Raw genomic sequence first — 25,907 nt, forward strand, 5'->3', positions numbered from 1 at the left:
TAATGTATATTGTGAACAGCTGGGGTCCTATCACCGATCCCTGTGGTACCCCACTAGTCACTGCCTGCCATTCGAAAAAAGACCCATTTATCCCTACTCTTTGTTTCCTGTCTGCCAACCAATTTTCTATCCATGGCAATACACTACCCCCAATCCCATGCACTTTAATTTTACACGCTAATCTCTTATGTGGGACTTTGTCGAAAGCCTTCTGAAAGTCCAAATAAACCACATCCACTGGCTCCCCCTCATCAACTCTACTAGTTACATCTTCGAAGAATTCTGGTAGATTTGTCAAGCATGATTTCCCTTTCGTAAATCCATGCTGACTCTGTCCGATTCTACCACTGTTCCCCAAGGGCTCTGCTATAAAATCTTTGATAATGGACTTTAGAATTTTCCCCACTACCGACGTCAGGCTGACTGGTCTATAATTCCCTGCTTTCTCTCTACCTCCCTTTTTAAATAGTGGGGTTACATTAGCTACCCTCCAATCTGTAGGAACTGTTCCAGAGTCTATAGAATCTTGGAAGATGACCACCTATTTCTAGGGCCACTCCCTTAAGTATTCTGGGATGCAGACCATCATGACATCTTTCCTGAAATGCGTTGAGCAGAATTGAAGATAATACTCACGCTGGGGCTCAACCAGTGTTTTATAAAGGTTTAGTGTAACTTCCTTACTGTTGTACTCTATCCTTCTATTTATAAATCCAATGATCTGAATTTTTTTTTTTTTTTAAAGCGTTCTCAACTTGTCCTGCACCCACTTTAAAATTGTACAATTAAGTTTATATTTTGCCTTAATTAAGGAGACCAAAACTAAACTAGGAACAGACAGGGTTGATGTAGCTAAGATGGGAAGTCTAGAACCAGGGGGTCACAATTTCAAAATAAGGGGGAGCCATTTAGGACAGAGATGAGGAGAAATTTCTTTACTCAGAGGGTTGTGAATCTTTGGAATTCTCTACCCCAGAGGGCTGTGGAAGTTCAGTCATTGAGTATGTTTAAAGTAGAGATTGACAGATTTCTAAATACAAATGACATAAGGGGATATGAGGATAGTGTGGGAAAAAGGCATTGAAGTGGATGATCAGCAACGATCATACTGAATGGCGGAGCAGGCTCAATGGGTTGAATGACCTACTCCAGCTCCTATGTTCCTATATGCAGTACTCTAGGTGCAGTCTCACAAGTGCCCTTTACAGCTGTAGCAAGACTTCATTTGCCAAATTTTTGCCCACTCATTTAACCTATCTCTATCCCTTTGCAGACACTGTGCCCTCAACTTGCTTTTCTACCTATCTTTGTAGCGTCTGCAAATTTGGCTACAATACACTCGGTCCCTTCATCTAAGCCATTAATATAGATCATAAATATTTGAGTCCCCAGCACTGATCCCTGTGGCACTCCACTAGTTACAGTTTGCCAACCTGAAAATGGCCCATTTATCCCAAATCTGTCTCCAATTAGTTAGCCAATCCTCTATCCATGCTGATATCTTCTTCTTCAGCCTCCTTATCTCGACAGACAATGGGTAAGCGCCTGGAGGTGGTCAGTGGTTTGTGAAGCAGCACCTGGAGTGGCTATAAAGGCCAATTCTAGAGTGACAGGCTCTTCCACAGGTGCTGCAGATAAAATTGGTTGTCGGGGCTGTTACACAGTTGGCTCTCTCCTTGCACTTCTATCTTTTTTCCTACAAACTGCTAAGTCTCCGACTCGCCACACTTTAGCCCCGCCTTTATGGCTGTCCGTCAGCTCTGGCGATCACTGGCAACTGACTCCCACGACTTGTGATCAATGTCACAGGACTTCATGTCGCGTTTGTAGACGTCTTTAAAGCAGAGACATGGACGGCCGGTGGGTCTGATACCGGTGACGAGCTCGCTGTACAATGTGTCTTTGGGGATCCTGCCATCTTCCATGCTGCTCACATGGCCAAGCCATCTCAAGCGCCACTGGCTCAGTAGGGTGTATATGCTGGGGATGTTGGCCGCCTCGAGGACTTCTGTGTTGGAGATACGGTCCTGCCACCTGATGCCAAGTATTCTCCGGAGGCAGCGAAGATGGAATGAATTGAGACGTCGCTCTTGGCTGACATACGTTGTCAATGCTAATATATCAACCCCAAAACCATGAGCTCTTATCTTGTGCCATAACCTTTTATGTGGCACCTTATTGACAGCCTTTCAGAAATCCAAACACTGTTTCTTCTTTATCCACATTGCCTGTTAAATCCTCAAAGAACTCTAATAAATTGTCAAACACGATTTCCCTTTCATAAACCATGTTGACTCTGCCTGATTGTATTATGATTTTCTAAATGTCCTGCTACTACTTCCTTAATAATGGACTCTAGCATTTTCCCAATGACAGATGTTAGGCTAACTGGTCAAGAGTTTCCTGCTTTCTGTCACCCTCACCCCCCACACCCCCGCCACTTTCTTGAACAGAGGTGTTACATTTGCTGTTTTCCAATCCGCTGGGAATCTAGGAAATTTTGGAAGGTTATATCCAATGCATCCATTATCTCTGCAGCCACTTCTTTTAAGACTCAAGGATGCAGACCATCAGCCCCAGAGGACTTGTCAGCCTTCAGTCCCACTGGTTTTCCTGGTACTTTTTTTTCTAGTGATAGTGATTGTTTTAAGTTATTCCCTCCCTTTTGCCTCTTGATTTTCTGTTAATTCTTGGTATCCTTTTCATGTCTTCTGCTGTGAACACAGTCCCTCTCTCTCAGGGAGATATCTGTACACTGACTCATGTCTCTCAGTCCCTCTCTCTCAGGGCGATATCTATACACTGACCGGTGTCTCTCAGTCCCTCTCTCAGGGTGATGTCTGTACACTGACTGGTGTCTCTCAGTCCCTCTCTCAGGGTGATGTCTGTACACTGACTGGTGTCTCTCAGGGAGGTATCTGTACACTGACTGGTGTCTCTCAGGGAGGTATCTGTACACTGACTGGTGTCTCTCAGGGAGGTATCTGTACACTGACTGGTGTCTCTCAGGGAGGTATCTGTACACTGACTGGTGTCTCTCAGGGAGGTATCTGTACACTGACTGGTGTCTCTCAGGGAGGTATCTGTACACTAGCTGGTGTCTCTCAGGGAGGTATCTGTACACTAGCTGGTCTCTCTCAGGGAGGTATCTGTACACTAGCTGGTGTCTCTCTTTAGGCCCTCTCTCTCAAGTCGATATCTGTTCACTGACTCATGTCTCTCAGTCCCCTCTCTCTCAGGGAGATATCTATATACTGTCTGGTGTGTCTCAGTAAGATATCGGTTCACTGACTGGTGTCTCTCAGGGAGGTATCTGTACACTGACTGGTGTCTCTCAGACCCCCTCTTGCAAGGAAATATCTGTATACTGACTGGTGTCCCTTGGACCCCTCTCTCTCAGGGTGATATCTGGACACTGACTGGTGTCTCTCAGTCCCTCTCTCTCAGCGAGATATCTGTACAATGACTGGTGTCTCTCAGTCTGCTCTCTTTCAGGGAGATATCTGTACAATGACTGGTGTCTCTCAGACTGCTCTCTTTCAGGGAGATATCGGTTCACTGGCTGGTGTCTCTCAGGGAGGTATCTGTACACTGGCTGGTGTCTCTCAGGGAGGTATCTGTACACTGACTGGTGTCTCTCAGGGAGGTATCTGTACACTGACTGGTGTCTCTCAGGGAGGTATCTGTACACTGACTGGTGTCTCTCAGGGAGGTATCTGTACACTGACTGCTGTCTCTCAGGGAGGTATCTGTACACTGACTGCTGTCTCTCAGGGAGGTATCTGTACACTGACTGCTGTCTCTCAGGGAGGTATCTGTACACTGACTGCTGTCTCTCAGGGAGGTATCTGTACACTGACTGCTGTCTCTCAGGGAGGTATCTGTACACTGACTGCTGTCTCTCAGGGAGGTATCTGTACACTGACTGCTGTCTCTCAGGGAGGTATCTGTACACTGACTGGTGTCTCTCAGGGAGGTATCTGGACACTGACTGGTGACTCTCAGGGAGGTATCTGGACACTGACTAGTGTCTCTCAGGGAGGTATCTGGACACTGACTAGTGTCTCTCAGGGAGGTATCTGGACACTGACTAGTGTCTCTCAGGGAGGTATCTGGACACTGACTAGTGTCTCTCAGGGAGGTATCTGGACACTGACTAGTGTCTCTCAGGGAGGTATCTGGACACTGACTAGTGTCTCTCAGGGAGGTATCTGGACACTGACTAGTGTCTCTCAGGGAGGTATCTGGACACTGACTAGTGTCTCTCAGGGAGGTATCTGGACACTGACTAGTGTCTCTCAGGGAGGTATCTGGACACTGACTAGTGTCTCTCAGGGAGGTATCTGGACACTGACTAGTGTCTCTCAGGGAGGTATCTGGACACTGACTAGTGTCTCTCAGGGAGGTATCTGGACACTGACTAGTGTCTCTCAGGGAGGTATCTGGACACTGACTAGTGTCTCTCAGGGAGGTATCTGGACACTGACTAGTGTCTCTCAGGGAGGTATCTGGACACTGACTAGTGTCTCTCAGGGAGGTATCTGGACACTGACTAGTGTCTCTCAGGGAGGTATCTGGACACTGACTAGTGTCTCTCAGGGAGGTATCTGGACACTGACTAGTGTCTCTCAGGGAGGTATCTGGACACTGACTAGTGTCTCTCAGGGAGGTATCTGGACACTGACTAGTGTCTCTCAGGGAGGTATCTGGACACTGACTAGTGTCTCTCAGGGAGGTATCTGGACACTGACTAGTGTCTCTCAGGGAGGTATCTGGACACTGACTAGTGTCTCTCAGGGAGGTATCTGGACACTGACTAGTGTCTCTCAGGGAGGTATCTGGACACTGACTAGTGTCTCTCAGGGAGGTATCTGGACACTGACTAGTGTCTCTCAGGGAGGTATCTGGACACTGACTAGTGTCTCTCAGGGAGGTATCTGGACACTGACTAGTGTCTCTCAGGGAGGTATCTGGACACTGACTAGTGTCTCTCAGGGAGGTATCTGGACACTGACTAGTGTCTCTCAGGGAGGTATCTGGACACTGACTAGTGTCTCTCAGGGAGGTATCTGGACACTGACTAGTGTCTCTCAGGGAGGTATCTGGACACTGACTAGTGTCTCTCAGGGAGGTATCTGGACACTGACTAGTGTCTCTCAGGGAGGTATCTGTACACTGACTGGTGTCTCTCAGGGAGGTATCTGGACACTGACTGGTGTCTCTCAGGGAGGTATCTGTACACTGACTGGTGTCTCTCAGGGAGGTATCTGTACACTGACTGGTGTCTCTCAGGGAGGTATCTGTACACTGACTGGTGTCTCTCAGGGAGGTATCTGTACACTGACTGGTGTCTCTCAGGGAGGTATCTGTACACTGACTGGTCTCTCTCAGGGAGGTATCTGTACACTGACTGGTGTCTCTCAGGGAGGTATCTGTACACTGACTGGTGTCTCTCAGGGAGGTATCTGTACACTGACTGGTGTCTCTCAGGGAGGTATCTGTACACTGACTGGTGTCTCTCAGGGAGGTATCTGTACACTGACTGGTGTCTCTCAGACCCCCTCTTTCAAGGAAATATCCGTATACTGACTGGTGTCCCTTGGACCCCTCTCTCTCAGGGTGATATCCGTACACTGACTGGTGTCTCTCAGTCCCTCTCTCTCAGGGAGATATCTGTACACTGACTGGTGTCTCTCAGTCCCTCTCTCTCAGGGTGATATCTGTACACTGGTGTCTCTCAGTCCCTCCCTCTCAGGGGGATATCCGTACACTGACTGGTGTCTCTCAGTCCCGCTCTCTCAGGGAGGTATCTGTACACTGACTGTTGATTCAGGACCTCTCTAAGGGAGTTGGCTGTACTCTGATTGGTGTCATTCAACCTACAACTAAACTATGGAACTGCTTGTATGAAAGGTGCGCCCTCACCATCAGAATTCAGAACAAGGGTTTCCTTAGTTTTCCAGCTGTCGAACATATCCCACAATTTAACCGTCTTGTCCCATGATGCACTAGCCAGGAGTGTATGTGACGGGCTGAAGCTCAGGCTGCTGACTGGACCCTCATGTCCTGCCAGAACCTGTAAAGGAGCAGTTTAAACAGTAAGAGACGGTTTACAGGTGGTGTTCCCATGTACATGCTGCCCTTGTCCTTCCAGTTGGTAGAGGTCGCGGGTTTGGAAGGTGCTGTCTAAGGAGCTTTGGTGCATTGCTGCAGTGCATCTTGTAGATGGTACACACTGCTGCCACTGCGCGTCGGTGGTGGAGGGAGTGAATGTTTGTAGGTGGGGTGCCAATCAAGAGGGCTGCTTTGTCCTGGATGGTTTTGAGCTTCTTGAGTGTTGTTGGAGCTGCACCCATCCAGGCAAGTGGAGAGTATTCCATCACACTCCTGACTTGTGCCTTGTAGATGGTGGACAGGCTTTGGGGAATCAGGAGATGAGTTACTTGCCACAGGATTCCTAGCCTCTGACCTGCTCTTGTAGCCACGGTATTTATATGGCTACTCCAGTTCAGTTTCTGGTCAATGGTAACCCCCAGGATGCTGATAGTGGGAGATTCAGTGATGATGTCATTTAAAGTCAAGGGGAAAATGTCAGATTTTCTCATTTGAAACAGTCATTGTCTGGCACTTGTGTGGTGTGAATGTTACTTGCAATTTATCAATCCAAGCCTGGATATTGTCCAGGTCTTGCTGCATTTGGACCTGGGCTGCTTCAGTATTGGAGGAGTTGTAAGTGGTGAACATCCCCAAATCTGACCTTATGATTGAAGGAAGGTCATTGATGAAGCAGCTGAAGATGGTTGAGCCTAGGACACTACCCTGAGGAACACCTGCAGTGATGTCCTGGAGCTCAGATGATTGACCTCCAACAACCACAACCATCTTCCTTTGCGCTAGGTATGACTCCAGCCAGCAGAGAGTTTTCCCTGATTCCCAGCGAGTAGGAAGGAACGCCAGGCACGCCAGCACCAGAGTCTCACCACCGGGTACGCCGGCACCAGAGTCTTGCTGCCGGGTATGCCGGCACTGGAGTCTCACTGCATTTCTACGTGCAGAGACCGGAATGTATGTGGTCACATGGCAATGAGCAATCAATTCAATACTTACATCAAGCAAGCGGCCAGTTTGCATTGACCACACGAATACTTCGAAGGAATCCTGTGAACCAGCACACACAATCTCGCCACTAGAATCCACGGCCAAGCAGAAGAATTGAGTAGGTCGTGGGGATGTGAATGTGCGGAAATTCCGATATCTGAGAAAGACATAAAGGGGAAGTTTGTTTCGCAGCTGAAATTAACAGACTGCTGAAAACAGCGGAGGCACTAGAGGAGTATAGAGAGTGGAGAGGGTTAATTTAAAAAGTAATTAGGAGAGCGAAGAGGGGGCATGAAAAACACTGGCGGGCAAGATAAAGAAAAATCCCAAGGCGTTTTATAAGTATATTAAGGGCAGGAGGATGACCAGGGAAAGAGTAGGGCCCATTAGGGACCAAAGTGGCAATCTGTGTGTGGAGCCGGAGGACGTAGGTGAGGTTTTAAATGATTACTTTTTATCGGTGTTCACTATGGAGAAGGAAGATGTAGGTGTAGAGATCAGGGAGGGGGATTGTGATATACTTGAACATATTAGCATTGAAAGGGAGGAAGTATTAGCGGTTTTAGCGGGCTAAAAAATGGATAAATCCCCAGGCCCAGATGAGATGTATCCCAGGCTGTTATGTGAGGCAAGGGAGGAGATAGCAGGGGCTCTGACACAAATTTTTAAATCCTCTCTGGCCACAGGAGAGGTGCCAGAGGACTGGAGGACAGTGAATATGGTACCATTATTCAAGAAGGGCAGCAGGGATAAACCAGGTAATTACAGGCCGGTGAGTCTAACATCAGAGGTTGGGAAACTATTGGGAAAATTACTGAGGGACAGGATTAATCTCCACTTGGAGAGGCAGAGATTAATCAGGGATAGTCAGCATGGCTCTGTCAGGGAGAGATCGTGTCTAGCTAACTTGATTGAATTTTTCGAGGAGGTGACTAGATGTGTAGATGAGGGTAAAGCAGTTGATGTAGTCTACATGGACTTCAGTAAGACTTTTGATAAGGTCCCGCATGGGAGATTGGTTAAGAAGGTAAAAGCCCATGGGATCCAGGGCAATTTTGGCTTAGTGGCAGAAGGCAGAGGGTGATGGTCGAGGGTTGTTTTCGCAAGTGGAGGCCTGTGACCAATGGTGTACCACAGGGATCGGTGCTGGGACCCTTGCTGTTTGCAGTGTCCATTAATGATTTAGACATGAATATAGGAGGTATGATCAGTAAGTTCGCAGATGACACGAAAATTGGTGGTGTCGTAAATAGTGAGGAGGAAAGCCTTAGATTACAGGACGATACAGGTGGGCTGGTAAGATGGGCGGAGCAGTGGCAAATGGAATTTAATCCTGAGAAGTGTGAGGTGATGCATTTTGGGAGGACTAACAAGGCAAGGGAATATACAATGGATGGTAGGACCCCAGGAAGTACAGAGGGTCAGAGGGACCTTGGTGTACTTGTCCATAGATCACTGAAGGCAGCAGCACAGGTAGATAAGGTGGTTAGGAAGGCATATGGGATACTTGCCTTTATTAGCCAAGGCATAGAATATAAGAGCAGGGAGGTTATGAGGGAGCTGTATAAAATGCTGGTTAGGTCACAGCTGGAGTACTGTGTACAGTTCTGGGCACCACACTATAGGAAGGATGTGATTGCACTGGAGAGGGTGCAGAGGAGATTCACCAGGATGTTGCCTGGGCTGGAGCATTTCAGCTATGAAGAGAGACTGAAAAGGCTAGGGTTGTTTTCCTTAGAGCAGAGAAGGCTGAGGGGGGACATGATTGAGGTGTACAAAATTATGAGGGGCATTGATAGGTTAGATAGGAAGAAACATTTTCCCTTAACGGAGGGGTAAATAACCAGGGGGCATAGATTTAAGGTAAGGGGCAGGAGGTTTAGAGGGGATTTGAGGAAAACTTTTTTCACCCAGAGGGTGGTTGGAATCTGGAACACACTGCCTGAAGAGGTGGTAGAGACAGGAACCCTCACAACATTTAACAAGTATTTAGATGTGCACCTGAAATGCCATAGCATACAAGGCTACGGGCCAAGTGCTGGAAAATGGGATTAGAATCGATAGGTGCTTGAGAACTCTATAACCCCCAATGCTCCTGTGAAGCTCCTTGGGACATGAAAACACAAGAATTTGAAGGAGTAGACCATACAGCCCGTCGAGTCTGCTCCATTCAATATGATCATGGCTGATCTCCTGCTTCAAATCCACTTTCCCGCCCGCTCGCCATAACCCTCGATTCCGAGAGATCAAAAGTCTATCTCAGCCTTCAATGTATTCAATGATGGAGCATCCCCAACCTTCTGGAGTAGAGAATTCCAAAGATTCACAACCCTATCGGTGAAGAAATTTCTCCTCATCTCAGTCTTAAATGATTCAGCCCCTTATCCTGAGATTATTCCCCCTTGTTTTCGATTCCCCAGCCAGGGGAGACAACCTCTCAGTGTCAACCCTGTCAAGTCCCTTCAGAATCTGTATGTTTCAATGAGATCACCTCTCATTCTTCTAAACTCAAGTATCAACTCAATTTACTCAGCCTCTCATCACTGGACAACCCCCTCATCCCAGGGACCAATCTAGTGAGCCTTCACTAGGGAAATTACAGAGATGTGCAAGAACTACAGAGTAGTGATATTGGGGGACTTTATTTACCCAAATATGTATTGGGGTAATTCTAGAGTAAAGGGAAAGATGGGGAGGAATTTCTAAAATGTATTCAGGAGAACTTCCTTGATCAGTTTGTTCTCAGCCCAACTGGAAAGGAGGCATTGCTGGATCTAGTGCTGGGAAATGGAGGTGGGCCGAGTGGACCAAGTGTCTGTGGGGGAGGGGGGGAGCACTTGGGTAAGAGTGATCATTGTATCAAAGTTTAGACTAGTAATGCAGAAAAGGAATGAAATAAGGTAGAATGTCTAGATTGGAAGAGGGTTAATTTCACCGTGATGACAAGGGATCTAGCCAGGGTAGAATGGAACCAAAGACTGACAGGAAGAGCTGTATCGGAACAATGGGTTATCTTTACCAAAGAGATGCTTCAGGTACAGGCTAGGAACATTCCAAAAAGGACAAAAGGAAAGGGAACAAAAAAACAGGACTCCTTGGATGACAAGGGAGATAGAGATTATGATGGAACAAAAAAAGGTGTATGATGAATGTCAGGTGAATTCTTCAAGTGAGAACCAGGCTATATACAATAAGTTGAGAGGGGAATTGAAGAGGAAAATAAGACTGGCAAAGAGAGAATGAGAATAGAATGACAGTCAACAGAAAAGGGAACCCAAAGATCTTCTACCAGCATGTAAATAGAAAGCGGGTAGAAAGAGGTGGACTGGGGCCCATTAGGGACAAAGGGGGTAATATATGCTGAGAGGCGCAGAGCAAGGCTAATATACTTAATGACTACTTTGAATCAGTGTTCACTAAGGAAGAGGAATCTGACAAAATAGCGATAGAAGCGGAGAGGGTACAGCCAATGGATAGGATAAAATAGAGAGGAGGGAGGTACTAAAAAGTCTGGCTATGCTGAGGGTAGATAAGTCACCTGGTCCGGATGGCTTGCATCCCAGGTTGTTAAATGAAGTGGGGATTGGGAGAGCGGCAGGGCTTGGCATAATCGTCCAATCTTCCCTGGATACGGGGAAGGTACCAGAGGATTGGAGAGTGTGATACCCTTATTCAAGAAAGTAAGAACAGTCCTAGTAACTGCAGGACAGTTAGTTTAACATCAGTGATGGGTAAGGTTTTAGAAACAATAATCAAGAAAAAAAAAATCAAAGACACTTGGAGAGGTTTGAGTTAATTAAGGAAAACAGCACGGATTTGTAAAAGGGAGTTTTAGTAAAAACGTGTAAGATTATTAAGTTACTAAAAAGTTACTAACCAGAAAACTAATTGGTAAAATCCAGCTATTATAAACTAACTAACTTATCATAACCTAACATTTAGCTTTATTAGAACCCTCCTTTGTAGTATAAAGTGGAAAAAGTTAGGAAATAGGGCACAGTATAGACAAGATATCAAGGTAGAGGGATTCTGGGAGATTATGTCAAGTTTTAAAATGCTTACTTGCAGTACAAGGGCCTTGACAGCAGACAGTCTCTGACACTGTGTAGCAGAGAATTTTCAAACGAGACAAAAGAGAGACCAACCAAAAACCTGAAGACCAAAAGCTACGAGAGAGAGAATCGTGCGCTCTGCCTTCCAGTCTCGAATACGGGTAGTATCGGTGTTATACTGTGAATCACTGCCTGAGCTTGTGACAATGGTTTATCTGAAAACTTAAACTTATCTTCACCTTTATCTCAATAAAGGGTGGCACAGTGGCGCAGTGGTTAGCACCGCAGCCTCACAGCTCCAGCGACCCGGGTTCAATTCTGGGTACTGCCTGTGTGGAGTTTGCAAGTTCTCCCTGTGTCTGCGTGGGTTTCCTCCGGGTGCTCCGGTTTCCTTCCACAGCCAAAGACTTGCAGGTTGGTAAGTAAATTGGCCATTATAAATTGCCCCTAGTATAGGTAGGTGGTAGGGGAATATAGGGACAGGTGAGGATGTGGTAGGAATATGGGATTAGTGTAGGATTAGTACAAATGGGTGGTTGATGGTCGGCACAGACTCGGTGGGCCGAAGGGCCCCTTTCAGTACTGTATCTCTAAACAAAATAAATAAAAATAAAAAATAAAAATAAAGTCGATTCATAACAAACTTTGTACTGCCAAGTCTGTTCCCACCTTAGAAAGAGTTATAAAACACCCCTATTTTATCAAATCTTACAATCTGGTAACCCAGATGGGACTTAGCACATTGTGAATGCTTTTTGGGAGAAAGGAAGGATCGCAAGTTTGCGAGACCAGCCAACACGCATCTTGGGAGGGAAAACCTTTCGGGAAGTGTGGAGACCTGAAAGGATCCAGTGATCCAAAGGTACTTATACGAGAATACGTAAAGAGAATAATAAAGTCATGTTGTCGAAAGATGTTAAACGGGTCTTGGAGCAGAAATACAAGGAAGCTATAGAGTTCATTCAAGATAAGATAGGCCAGATGTTAAAGATAAAGAAGGCAAAAAACCTTCTGGCTTACAGCACTCAGCGGATCCAACAGACTGCTACTCAGAAAGATAAAGAGGTAAAAGTCTGCAAAGGAAACCCGAGCGAGCCTGAATGCCGGACCCTGAAGTCCGACCCGACCCCGACACGTCATCGGTTCGGGTAGCAGGCCTTTACCCATGTACTGATGTCCAGGCCAGCTACCTGACCCAACCCCGACACGTGTTGGGCTCGGGCCAGGTCATGTTGGGCTTTGGCTCCAGCATTCGGACTGGGGTCGGGTTTCCTTTATAAAGAGGGTGAGCTGCAGAGCAGCAGGTTTGAGATTTGGAGCTGTGCCACAAGCGTACGACCTCTCTGTCACAGCAGCAGCCTGTCTCTAACCTGAACGCTGTCTCTAACCTGAACGCTGTCTCTAACCTGAACGCTGTCTCTAACCTGAACGCTGTCTCTAACCTGAACGCTGTCTCTAACCTGAACGCTGTCTCTAACCTGAACGCTGTCTCTAACCTGAACGCTGTCTCTAACCTGAACGCTGTCTCTAACCTGAACGCTGGCACAGTCATGGCTGATATTCAGGAAAATAAAAGTCAGTTGAAACAACAGGATGAGCAGAATGAGTGTTTAAAAAGAGATTTGTAACTGCAGAGAAGATTAGGGAGACAGCCAGCAACTGTGTCTGCAGTAACTGTGGGAGGTACTGTCCTGGTCTCCAACAAGGACAATGGTGTAAATGTAGGTTGGGGAGAGCTGGAGTGGGAAAGTGTGAGGTATCAGATTGAGGAAAGAGGGATAACTTAAACAAGATGCTTTTAGTGAAATTTAAAGTGAATAAGAACATAAGAAATCAGAGCAGGATTAGGCCATTCAGCCCCTCAAGCCTGCCCCACCATTCAATAAGATCATGGCTGATCTGTCCCAGGCCTCAACTCCTCTTTTGGGCCTGCTCCGCATAACCCTCGACTCCCCGAGATTTCAAAAATCTATCTACCTCCTCCACAACTCTCTGAGGTAGAGAATTCCAGAGATTCACCATCCTCAGAGAAGAAATTCCTTCGCATCTCAGTTTTAAATGTGTGCCCCCTTATTTGTAACTATGTCCCCCAGTTCGAGATTCCCCCACTATTGGAAATATCTTCTCAACATCTACCCTGTCAAGCCCCCTCAGAATCTTATATGTTTCCATTAGATCATCTCTCATTCTTCTAAACTCCAATGAATAAAGGCCTCACCTGTTTAGTCGTTCTTGATAAGACAACCCCTTCATCCCAGGAATCAGCCCAGTGAACCTTTTCTGAACTGCCTCCAATGCTAGTATATCCTTCCTTAAATACGGGGACCAAAACTATACACAGTACTCCAGGTGTGGCCTCACCAACACCCTGTACAGTTGTAACAAGACTTCCCTATTTTTAAACTCTAACCCAATTTGGCAATAAAGGCCAAAATTCCATTTGCCTTCCTAATTACTTGCTGCACCTGCATGCTAACCTTTTGTGTTTCTTGTACAAGAACACCCAGATCCCTCTGTACTGCAGTATTTTATAGTCTTTCTCCATCTAAATAATAATCTGCCTTTTTATTCTTCCAACCAAAGTGGATGACCTCACACTTTCCCAAATTGAACTCCATCTGCCAAGTTTTTGCCCACTCACTTAACCTATCTATATCCCTTTGCAGATTCTTTGTGTCCTCATCACAACATGCCTTCCCACCTATTTTTGTATTGTCAGCAAATTTGGATACACTACACTCTGTCCCTTCCTCTAAGTCATTAATATAGATAGTAAATAGCTGAGGCCCTAGGACCGATCCTTGTGGCACCCCACTAGATACAGCTTTCCAACCTGAAAAAGACCCATTAATCCCGACTCTCTGCCTTCTGTGTGTTAACCAATCCTCAATCCATGCCAACACATTACCCCCAATACCCTGAACTCTTATTCTGTGCAATAATCTTTTATACGGCATGCTTGCCTTCATCGGTCAGGGCATAGAGTATAAGAATTGGCAAGTCATGCTGCAGCTGTACAGAACCTTAGTTAGGCCACACTTAGAATATTGTGTGCAATTCTGGTCGCCACACTACCAGAAGGACGTGGAGGCTTTGGAGAGGGTATAGAGGAGGTTTACCAGGATGTTGCCTGGTCTGGAGGGCATTAGCTATGAGGAGAGGTTGGAAAAACTCGGATTGTTTTCACTGGAACGACGGAGGTGGAGGGGTGACATGATAGAGGTTTACAAAGTTATGAGCGGCATGGACAGAGTGGATAGTCAGAAACTTTTTCCCAGGGTGGAAGAGTCAGTTACTAGGGGACATAGGTTTAAGGTGCGAGGGGCAAAGTTTAGAGGGGATGTGCGAGGCAAGTTCTTTACACAGAGGGTGGTGAGTGCCTGGAACTTGCTGCCGGGGGAGGTGGTGGAAGCAGATACGATAGCGACGTTTAAGAGACATCTTGACAAATATATGAATAGGAAGGGAATAGAGGGATACGGACCCCGGAAGTGCAGAAGGTGTTAGTTTTGGCAGGCATCAAGATCGGCGCAGGCTTGGAGGGCCAAATGGCCTGTTCCTGTGCTGTACTGTTCTTTGTTCTTTACCGAAAGCCTTCTGGAAATCCAAATACACTACATCTACCGGTTCCCTTTTACCCACTCTGTTTGTTATATCCTCAAAGAATTCTAACAAATTTGTCAAACATGATTTCCCTTTCATAAAACCATGTTGACTCTGTTTGATTGCATTATGTTTTTCTAAATGTCCTGCTACTTCTTCCTTAATAATGGACTCTAGCATTTTCCCAATGACTGATGTTAAGCTGACTGGTCTATAGTTTCCTGCTTTCTGTCTCCCTCCTTTCTTGAATAGGGGTGTCACATTAGCGGTTTTCCAATCCGCTGGTACCCTACCGGAATCCAGTGAGTTTGGTATATTACGACCAATGCCTCCATTATCTCTGCAGCCACTTCTTTTAAAACCCTTGGATACAGGCCATCAGGTCCTGGCGACTTGTCTGCCTTTAGTCCCATCAGTTTGTCCAGCACCTTTTCCCTCGTGATAGAGATTGTTACAAGTTCCTCTCTCCTATTTACATCTTGCTCATCTATTATTGTTGGGATATTTATAGTGTCCTCCAACGTGAAGACCGATGCAAAATATTGGTTTAAATTATCTGCCATTTCCCTGTTCCCTGTTATTAATTCCCTAGTCTCATCCTCTAAGGGTCCCACACTTACTTTAGCTACTCTCTTCCTTTTAATATACCCGGAGAAGCTCTTACTGTTTGTTTTTATATTTCTTGCCAATTTACTCTCAATCAATTTTCTCCCTCTTTATTAGATTTTTAGTCATCTGCTGCTGGTTTCTAAAAACTTCCCAATCCTCTGGCCTACCACTCATTTTCACCGTTTTGTACGCCTTTGTTTTTGATTTGATACTCTCCTTAACTTCCTTTGTTATCCACGGGTGGTTCATCGTTCTCATCGAGTCCTTCCTTCTGACTGGAATAAATGTTTGCTCAGTGTTATGAAATATCTTCTTAAAAGTCTGCCACTGCTCATCTACTGACTTTCCCTGTAGTCTATTTTTCCAGCCAGCTTTAAACAACTCTTTCTTCATACCTCTGTAATTGCCCTTGTTTAAGTTGAAGACACTGGTTTGAGACCCGAGTTGCTCACCCTCAAACTGAATTTGAAATTCTCCCATGTTATGATCGCTTCCCCCTAGAGAATCCTTAACTCCTTAATCTCTTATTAATCCTACCTCATTACACATTACCAAATCTAAAATAGCCTGTTCCCAGGTAGGTTCTGCAACGTATTGCTCTAAGTAACAATCCCCGAGGCACTGTACAAATTCGTCTTCCATGTTACCCTTGTCAATTTGATTTGTCCAGTCTATATGCAGATTAAAATCACCCATGATAATTGCAGTGCTCTTCTTACATGCCTCCATTATTCCTGATTAATATTTTGTCTGTCAGAGAGGCTACTCTTCGGGGGCCTATAGACCGCTCCCACTTGAGATTTCTTTCCCTTTGCTATTCCTTATTTCCACCCAAACTGATTCTACATCACGATCTATTACACCTATATTATTACTCACAACTGCACTGATCCCTTCCTTTAATAACAAAGCTACCCCACCTCCTTTTCCTTTCTGCCTATTCTTCCAAAACGTCGAATATCCTTGAACATTGAGATTCCAGTCCTGGTCATCCTGCAACCACATCTCAGTGATAGCTATCAAATCATATTCATTTATTTCTATCTGTGCCGTCAGTTCATCGATCTTGTTACAAATGCTACGTGCATTCAGATAAAGAGCCTTAAGCTTTGACTTTTTACCATTATCTATCTACTCTGGTTCTGATTTCTGCTGTACTCTTATGTTTGTATTCTCTGTCCCTTCCTGTCACTGTCTGATTAATGTATGCCCCTTCACTATCCTGCACCTCTGCTCTCATTACTATTCGACTTTTTAAACTTTCCTTCAATTAAACCCTCCCCCGCCACTATTTGAAGCCTTATATACAACCCTAGTTATACGATTCGCCAGGACACTGGTCCCAGCATGGTTCAAGTGAAGCCCATCCCAATGGAACAGCTCTCTCTTTCCCCAGTACTGGTGCCAGTGTCCCATGAATCGGAACCCATTTCTCCCACACCAATCTTTCAGCCACACATTTGCCTCTCTAATCCTATTTATCCAATGCCAATTTGCACATGGCTCAGGTAGTAATCTGGAGATTATTACCTTTGTGGTTCTACTTTTTAATTTAGCCCCAAGCTCCTTAGCAGAACCTCTTTCCTAGTCCGATCTATGTCATTGGTACCTACGTGGACCATGACAACTGGATCCTTTCCCTCCCACTCCAAGTTCCTCTCCAGCCCAGAAGAGATGTTCTTAACCTTGGCACCAGGTAGGCATCACAGCCTTCGGGACTCTCTATCTTTGCTGCAGAGAACAGTATCTACTCCCCTAACTATGCTACCTCCTATTACAACTACATTTCTCTTTTCTCCCCCCACTGGAATGGCCCCCACTCTGAACCACGGTGCTGTGGTTAGTTCGCTCATCCTCCCTGCAGTCTGTGCCCTCGTCCACACCGGGAGCAAGAACCTCGTCCCTATTGGATAAGGGCACTGGCTGAGGCTCCTCCAAAGCTAAATTCTGGATCCCCATACCTGCCTCACTCACAGTCACACCCTCCTGTCCCTGACCATGATCCAGATTGGATGTAATTAATCTAAGGGGTGTGAATGTCTCCTGAAACAGTGTCCGGGTAACTCTCCCCCAAGCAAATTACTGTGTCTTTTGTTTGAATGTTGGAAGCTTCCCATGTGCAAGTAAGCATAGGAATAGGAGGGTTGATCGATTGAACAGGTGGCTGGAGAACTGGTGTGGAGGGAGGGCATCAGATATTTGAGACATTGGGACCAGTTCTGGGGCACGTGGGATCTGCACAAGATGGACGGGTTGTATCTTAGCAGGACTGGGTCTAATATCCTCGCAGGGAGATTTGCCAGTGCTGTTGGGGAGGGTTTAAACTAAATTGTCAGGGGGATGGGAACCTGAGAGGGAGCTCAGATTGGAGGGAAGCAAAACTGGTAACTTGTCTGGGGTGTGGGAATCAGGAGCAAATGTCAGAGAGGAATACCAAGAAGCACAGAATACTGGGTGAGATAGATAGCACAAGAGTAGGGAATAAGAAGTTATTAGGTGGGGTTAGAGTAAGGGAGAAAGTAATAAAGTCTGAATCAGGGTTAATGTGCATGTATGTGAATGCACAGAGTGTGGTTAATAAGACTGGTGAGGTACAGGCACAGATTGACATGTGGAAATATGATGTTGTGGCTATAACAGAGACCTGGCTCAAAGAAGGGCAGGACTGGGTGTTAAATATTCCTGGATACGAAGTGTTCAGGTAAGACAGGAAAGGGAAAAAAAGAGGGAGGGGTGGCAGTATTGATTAAGGAGAGCATTGCACTGCTGGAGAAAAAGGATGTCCCAGATGGGTCGAGGATAGAATCAATTTGGCTAGAGCTAAGGAACAAAAAAGGTGCAGTTACATTGCTTGGTGTTGTCTATCGGCCACCAGCTAGTGGGAAGGACATGGAGGAACACTTTTGCAAGGAAATTACAGACAAGTGCAAAAATTATAGGGTAGTTATAATGGGGGGACTTTAATTTTCCAAACATAGACTGGGATAATAGTAGTGTAAAGGGCAGTGAGGGGCAAGAGTTCCTAGAGTGTGTTCAGGAAAACTTTCTACAACAGTATGCTTCTTGTCCAATGAGAAAGGGGGCACTGCTGGACCTGGTTCTTGGGAATGAGGTGGGCCAAGTGGATCAAGTATCAGTAGGAGAGCATTTACGGGATAGTGATCATTGTATCATAAGGTTGAGGCTGACTATGGAAAAGGACAAAGAGCAATCCAAGGTAAGAATAATTAACTTGGAGAAGACTAACTTCAATGGGATAAGAATGAAGCTGGGGCGAATAAATTGGAGTCAAAAACTGGCAGGGAAACTGGTAAATGAACAATGGGCTACCTTCAAAGAAGAGATAGTTCGGGCACAGTCAAGGTATGTTCCCTTGAAAGGGAAAAGTAAGGCAAACAAATCCAAAGCTTCCTGGATGACAAAAGAGGTAGAGATTAAGATAAAGAAGAAAAAGTGTGCTTATGACAGATGCCAGATAGAAAGTACTATTGAGAACCAGGCTGAATATAGAAGGTCCAGAGGAGAAGTGAAAAAGCAAATAAGAGAAGTAAAGAGAGAGCATGAAAAGAGACTGGCAGCTAGCATTAAAGAAAATCCCAAAGTTTTCTATAGGCATATAAATAGTAAAAGGGAGGTAAAAGGAGGAGTGGGGCCGATTAGGGATCAGAAAGGGGATTTACACATGGAGGCAGAGGGCATAGCTGAGGTATTTAAATGAATACTTTGCATCTGTCTTTACCAATGAAGAAGATGCAACCCAGTCAATGTTGAAAGAGGAGATAAGTCAGACACGAGGGGTTTCAAATTAATAAAGTATTAGATAGGCTGTCTGTACTTTAAGTGGATAAAGCACCAGGGCCGGATGAGATGCATCCAAGGATACTGAGGGAAGTGAGGATGGAAATTGCAGAGGCACTGGCCATAATTTTTCAGTCTTACTTAGACTCGGGATGGTGCCAGAGGACTGGAGAATTGCAAACGTTACACCCTTGTTCAAAAAAAGGTTATAAAGATAAGCCCAGCAACTACAGGCCAGTCAGTTTAACTTCGGTGGTGGGAAAACTTCTAGAAAAAATAATTCGGGACAAAATCAATAGTCACATGGACAAATGGGAGTTAATTAAGGAAAGTCAGCATGGATTTCTTGAGGGAAAATCATGTTCAACTAACTTGCTGGAGTTTTTTGAGGTGGTAACAGAGAGGGTTGATGAGGGCAATGCTGTTGATGTGGTGTACATGGACTTTCAAAAGGTGTTTGATACAGTGCCACACAACAGACTTGTGAGTAAAGTTATATCTCATGGAATTAAAGAGACAGTAGCAACATGGATACGGAATTGGCTGAGTGACAGGAAACAGAGTAGTGGTTAATGGATGTTTTTCGGGCTGGAGGAAGGTTTGTAGTGAAGTTCCCCAGGGATGAGTGTTGGAACCCTTGCTTTTCCTGATATATATTAATGACCTAGATTTTGGTGTACAGGGCACAATTTCAAAGTTTGCAGATGATATGAAACTTGGAAGTATTGTGAACTGTGAGGAGGAAAGTGTAGAACTTCACAAGGACATAGACAAGTTGGTGGAATGGGCAGACAGGTGGCAGATGAAGTTCAATGCAGAGAAATGTGAAGTGATACATTTTGGTAAGAAGAACATGGAGAGACAATATAGAATAAAGGGTACAATTCTAAAGGGGGTGCAGGAGCAGAGGGAACTGGGTGTATATGTGCATAAGTCTTTGAAGGTGGCAGGACAGGTTGAGAGAGTGGTTAATAAAGCATACAGTATCCTGGGCTTTATTAATAGGGGCCTAGAGTACAAGAGCAAGGAAGTTATGTTGAACTTGTATAAGACACTAGTTCGGCCTCAGCTGGAATATTGCGTCCAGTTCTGGGAGTTGCACTTTAGGAAAGACGTGAAGGCATTGGAGAGAGTACAGAAAAGATTCACGAGAATGGTTCCAGGGATGAGGAATTTCAGTTATGAAGATAGACTGGAGAAGTTGGGACTGTTTTCCTTGGAGAAGAGAAGGCTAAGAGGTGATTTGATAGAGGTATTCAAAATGGTGAGGGGTTCGGACAGAGTCGATAGAGAGAAATTGTTCCCACTCACGAAAGGACCGAGAACGAGAGGGCAAAGATTTAAAGTATTTGTAAGAAAAGCAAAAGTGACATGAGGAAAAACTTTTTCACGCAGCGAGTGGTTAAGGTCTGGAATGCACTGCCTGAGAACGTGGTGGAGGCAGGTTCAATTGAAGCATTCAAAAGAGAATTAGACAGTTATATGAAAAGGAAGAATGTGCAGGGTTATGGGGAGAAGGTGAGGGAATGGAACAGAGGGAATTGCTCTTTCAGAGAGCCAGTGCGGACACGATGGGCTGAATGGCCTCCTACTGCACTGTAACGATTCCGTAATACTTCGAAGAATGAATGTTCGCATCTGTGTAGCTTGTGTTCTGTGGAGCTAATGGTCACTAACCCTTTGTTATTTGACTTTCATGTTGAAAGCATGAGTCTGTTACTTGTTCTATTATTTCGGAGTCATGTTTTGGTTGTGAACTAGTTGAACCTGTGTGTTCCTCGGGCTTGGAATTTAACAGATTTTTGGTACTTTGAATCATAATGCATTACAGAAATCAATATTTCTAAGTTGTTTGGAATTAAGAAAGTTTGAATGTGATTGTTGAGTCTGTTCATTTCAATTTAAGATTGTGCACCCAGAAATGGGATGTAGAAATTGAATTATATTTTAAATTCAAGATGCTGGTGTAACATGTTATTTAAATTTATTTTGTCAGTTCTGATGAAGGGTCACTGACCTGAAACGTTAACTCTGCTTCTCTCTCCACAGATGCTGCCTGACCTGCTGAGTGATTCCAACATTTCTTGTAAATTAAAGGCATGTCTTACTGGCTGTTTTTACATAGCAAAAGTCAGGAACTAGAGAATGGTGTAAGGGAGGGAAAGGATAAATAAAGATGATATGGGAAAGATTCTGTCTGTTTAAAGTTTAGAAGCTGGTGTTACATCCTTTGTTGTAAGAATGTTGAATAACTTTAGTTTTTTTGGTTTTATTAGTCATTTGAAAAGGCGCCTGAAGAACAAGAAAAATGACTTAATTTACCTTTCCTTTAAAAAAAGCAGTTCTGTTCTGCGCTATTCTGTTCTGTGTGCAATTACTAAGTATAAGTTAATAAGTCAGAATTACGTTTAAATTATTGATGTTAACTAATGTGTTATGTTGGGAAAACTGGAATTTCATTAATGGCCACAATGAACTTCCAAGCTATCATCTCAAGGTATGAAGGAGTCTTTCATTCTGGATATAAGGCTTACTCATATAACATTGGCAGTTTGGAATTTTAAATGTTGATTGCTGTGAATTAGAATTTAGAATCTAGAATCATTCTGGTTGTATCAAAAAATGCTTGGGTTACAAACCTCTTACAAAAGATGTTAAAAAGATTGGAAACAATTGGAGTTTAATCTAAAATGCTGTCTTCCCTGGTGGAGATGATTTCCTTTGAAGTTATAGAGTTATACAGCACAGAAACAGGCCCTTCGGCCCATCGTGTCTGTGCCGGCCATCAAGCACCTAACTATTCTAATCCCATTTTTCAGCACTTGGCCCGTAGCCTTGTATGCTATGACGTTTCAAGTGTTCATCTAAATACTTCTTAAATGTTGTGAGGGTTCCTGCCTCTACCACCTCTTCAGGCAACTGTCTGGAGAAGTGGTGATACATGAGGGCCAGTCGTGATGGTATGGGACTGGAGTCACATATAGGCCATGCCGGTTAAGGACAGCTTTCCTTCCCTAAACTGAATTCAAATTCTCATGGTGGGATTTGAATTCATGTTCTCCGGATTGTTACTCCAGCCAATGATTCCAGTAACATAACCACTAGACTACCCAACCCTTTCTGAGACTGACTGCCCCATCAGCACACAGTCGACACTCAGTCAGTGAGAAAACTGCTGCAAAATTAAAACTCGAACAATAGTCACTGATATCAGATGTGTGGTGTGGGCTGGGCAGAAATGGATCCAACTCTGTCCCCAAGATTGTGCCAGTTAGGAATCTCTCCCCACAAGGAAATTCTGGGAAATAGGAGGAAAAGTGCCCCCAATTTAACTCAACCATCAATTGAAGCAGGTCAAGGAAAACCACCAATCTTGGGAGAAAGCAAATTCTCACATCCTCCCAGGACTCCACTCTGAGGTTCAGGGAGGTGGGGGGGGGGGTGGTGGTGGGGCGACGGGGTTGGGGGTGAAGGCATCAACAAGCCATGGGCAGTATCTGAGGCACGAACAGCCTAATGTTACTAATGATTTTTGTTGTATTCAAACCCTAGGGATACCAAAACAGAATTGGGAAAAAAAAAAGTTTAAAGTGGACTTTACTTCTTTCTCAACTGGGAAATTTTTTTTTTTTTAATTACGTAAAGCGACGCATCTGGGAATGATGTACTCCGCCCCCTTGGAGACAAGCCAAGAAATTAAACCTGCTGCAGCTGTTGCTTTTTTCATTTAATTCACCAAACAACCTTTGTATTGAGTGTAAAAATATATACTGGACATTATTGAATTTTAAATTTCTAAATTGACAGATATAATTGGACAAACTTACTCATTAGGCTCGGGTGGGGGGGGGGGGGGGGGGGGGGGAGAGCCACAACGGATTCTTTGTGTGTCTTTTTTTTTAAAAACAGGTGACGATAGTTTCTAGGGCCACATGAGACGGTAACAACATGGATATGAAATTGACTGAGTGACAGGAAAGAGAGAGTAGTGGTTAATGGTAAAGGCCGGCTACCCGACCCGAACCCGACAACACGTGTCGTGTCGCACTTCCGGGTACGGCATTCGGGCTCGGGTTGGCTCGATCACAACCTCAAGTAAGTGGCTCCAATGATAATGTAATTTTTGGACTAGAAAGGTGGTTTTGTTAGTTATTTTAAGCTTGTGCAGATCAGCAACAAAACGGAAGGCAGGTTAACTGATGGTCGGGTCAGGTGCGGGGAAAAATGGAAGGACTCGGGCCGGTTCGGGCTTGGGGTCAGATGTGGTTCTGTCAGACTCTGGTCGGGTTTCATTTGCAGACCCGAGCCGGCCTTTAGTTAATGGATGTTTATCCAGAATGAAAGACTCCTTCATACCTTGAGATGATAGCTTGGAAGTTCATTGTGGCCACTAATGAAATTCCAGTTTTCCCAACATAACACATTAGTTAACATCAATAATTTAAACTTAATTCTGACTTATTAACTTATACTTGGTGCAGTTGTAGTGCAGTTCCCCAGGGATCGGTGTTGGGATCCTTGTTTTCCTGACGTATATTAATGACCTAAACCTTGGTGTACATGGCACAATTTCAAAGTTTGCAAATGATATGAAACTTGGAAGCATTGTGAACTGTGAGGAGGATGGTGTAGAACTTCAAAAAGACAGACAAGTTGTCTGGGCAGACAAGTGGCAGATGAAGTTCAATGCAGAGAAATGTGAAGTGATTCATAGCATCATAGAAAGTTTAAGGCACAAAAAATGGCCACTTGGCCCATCGTGTCTGTGCCAGATGAAAAACGATCCACCTATTCTAATCCCACCTTCCAGCATTTGCTCCGTAGTCCTGCAGTTTACAGCACTTGAGGTGCATATCCAGACTCCTTTTGAATGAGTTGAGGGTCTCTGCCTCAACTACCCTTTCAGGCAGTGAGTTCCAGACCCCCCACCACCCTCTGAGTGAAAAGTTTTTCCTCATCTCCCCTCCAATTTTTCTACCAATCACTTTAAATCTATGCCCCCTCTTCACTGACCTCTCTGCTAAGGTGAATAGACCCTTCACCTCCACTCGATCCAGGCCCCTCAAAATTTTATACATTTCAACCAGATCTCCCCTCAGCCTTCTCTGTTCCAAGGAGAACAATCCCAGTCTATTCAATCTTTCCGCATAGCTGCATTTTTCCATTCCTGGCAACATCCTTGTAAATCTCCTCTGTACCCTCTCTAGTGCAATTACATCCTTTCTGTAATGAGGTGACCAGAACTATACACAGTACTCAAGTTGTGGCCTAACCAATGAGTTATACAGTTCCAGTATAACCACCCTGTTCTTGTATTCAGACCACCTTATCGACCTGTTCTGCTACCTTCAGGGATCTGTGGACATTCACTCCAAGGTCCCTCACTTCCTCTACCCTTCTCAGTATTTTGCCTGAAAGGGTGGTAGAGACAGAAACCTGCAGCACATTTAAAAAATACTTAAGCACTTGAAGTGCCGCAACCTACAGGGCTACAGACTGGAGAGCTGGAAAGTGGGATTAAGCAGAGTAGCTTTTTCAATCTACACTGACACTATGAGCCAAATGCCCTCCTCCTGTGCTGTAAATTTTCTATGTTTCTAGATGCTGTCTAAGGAGCCTTGGTGGGTTGCTGCAGTGCATCTTGTAGATGGTACACACTGCTGCCACTGTGCGTCGGTGGTGGAGGGAGTGAATGTTTGTAGATGGGGTGCCAATCAAGCAGGCTGCTTCGTCCTGGATGGTGTCGAGCTTCTTGAGTGTTGTTGGAACTGCACCCATCCAGGCCAATGGAGAGTATTCCATCACACTCCTGACTTGTGCCTTGTAGATGGTGGACAGGCTTTGGGAAGTCAGGAGGTGAGTTACTCGCCGCAGGATTCCTAGCCTCTGAGCTGTTCTTGTAGCCACAGTATTTATATGGCTACTCCAGTTCCGTTTCGTTCAATGGTAACCCCCAGGATGTTAGTAGTGGGGTAGTCAGTGATTGTAATGCAGTCGAAAGTCATGGGGAGATGGTTAGATTCTCTCATTTGAGATGGTCATTGCCTAGCACTTGTGTGGCACGAAGGTCACTTGCCACTTATCCTTAAACCTAGATATTGTCCAGGTCTCGCTGCATATGGACACAGACTGCTTCAGTATCTGAGGAGCCGCAAGTGGAGCTGACATCAACCAGATGCCTGGGATGCACAAAATGAACAGTGTTGAGGCTGAGCCAAACCCGATGACTCACCTGTGAAGGTCAAACGCTCGGACTGTTCCATCCAGGGAGGCACTGAGCACCACAAAACCAGTGGCGTTGAAGGTAACTGCAGTAATGTTGCTTGTGTGTTCTGTAAATGTCACGATGCAGAAACCAGTGCTCGTGTTCCAAACCTTCACCTGATGAAAGGAGAGAAAGCAAAGAGCATGGGTTAGTCAAGGGGAACGTAGCTGACCAACAGCATTCTAACCCCGGGGGACCAGTCATTGGACCAGAGACTCGAACAGCAACAATAACCACAAGGCGAACAAACGCCTTTTCAAAGACCACTTACCCACTTTTCCCCCCATATCCCTCAATCCCACCTATCCACCTTCTCCCCATATCCCTCAATCCCACCTTCTCCCCATATCCCTCAATCCCACCTTCTCCCCATATCCCTCAATCCCACCTTCTCCCCATATCCCTCAATCCCACCTTCTCCCCATATCCCTCAATCCCACCTTCTCCCCATATCCCTCAATCCCACCTTCTCCCCATATCCC

General features: G+C 45.1%; 1 protein-coding gene across 1 annotated transcript in view; it reads right to left on the reverse strand.

Moving 5' to 3' along the window:
- pwp2h (PWP2 small subunit processome component) overlaps window positions 1–25,907 on the reverse strand; it is a 72,869-nt gene that overhangs the window by 31,965 nt on the left and 14,997 nt on the right. The window contains exons 13-15 of the mRNA XM_068040032.1: window positions 25,393–25,541; window positions 7,108–7,255; window positions 5,926–6,076 (exon numbers count right to left, since the gene is read on the reverse strand). Of these exons, the coding sequence (XP_067896133.1) occupies window positions 5,926–6,076; window positions 7,108–7,255; window positions 25,393–25,541 (448 nt within the window). The remainder of the gene's footprint in view (window positions 1–5,925; window positions 6,077–7,107; window positions 7,256–25,392; window positions 25,542–25,907) is intronic.

Source organism: Heterodontus francisci, chromosome 10, assembly GCF_036365525.1.
Source record: "Heterodontus francisci isolate sHetFra1 chromosome 10, sHetFra1.hap1, whole genome shotgun sequence".
In the NCBI taxonomy this organism is placed as follows: domain Eukaryota; kingdom Metazoa; phylum Chordata; class Chondrichthyes; order Heterodontiformes; family Heterodontidae; genus Heterodontus; species Heterodontus francisci.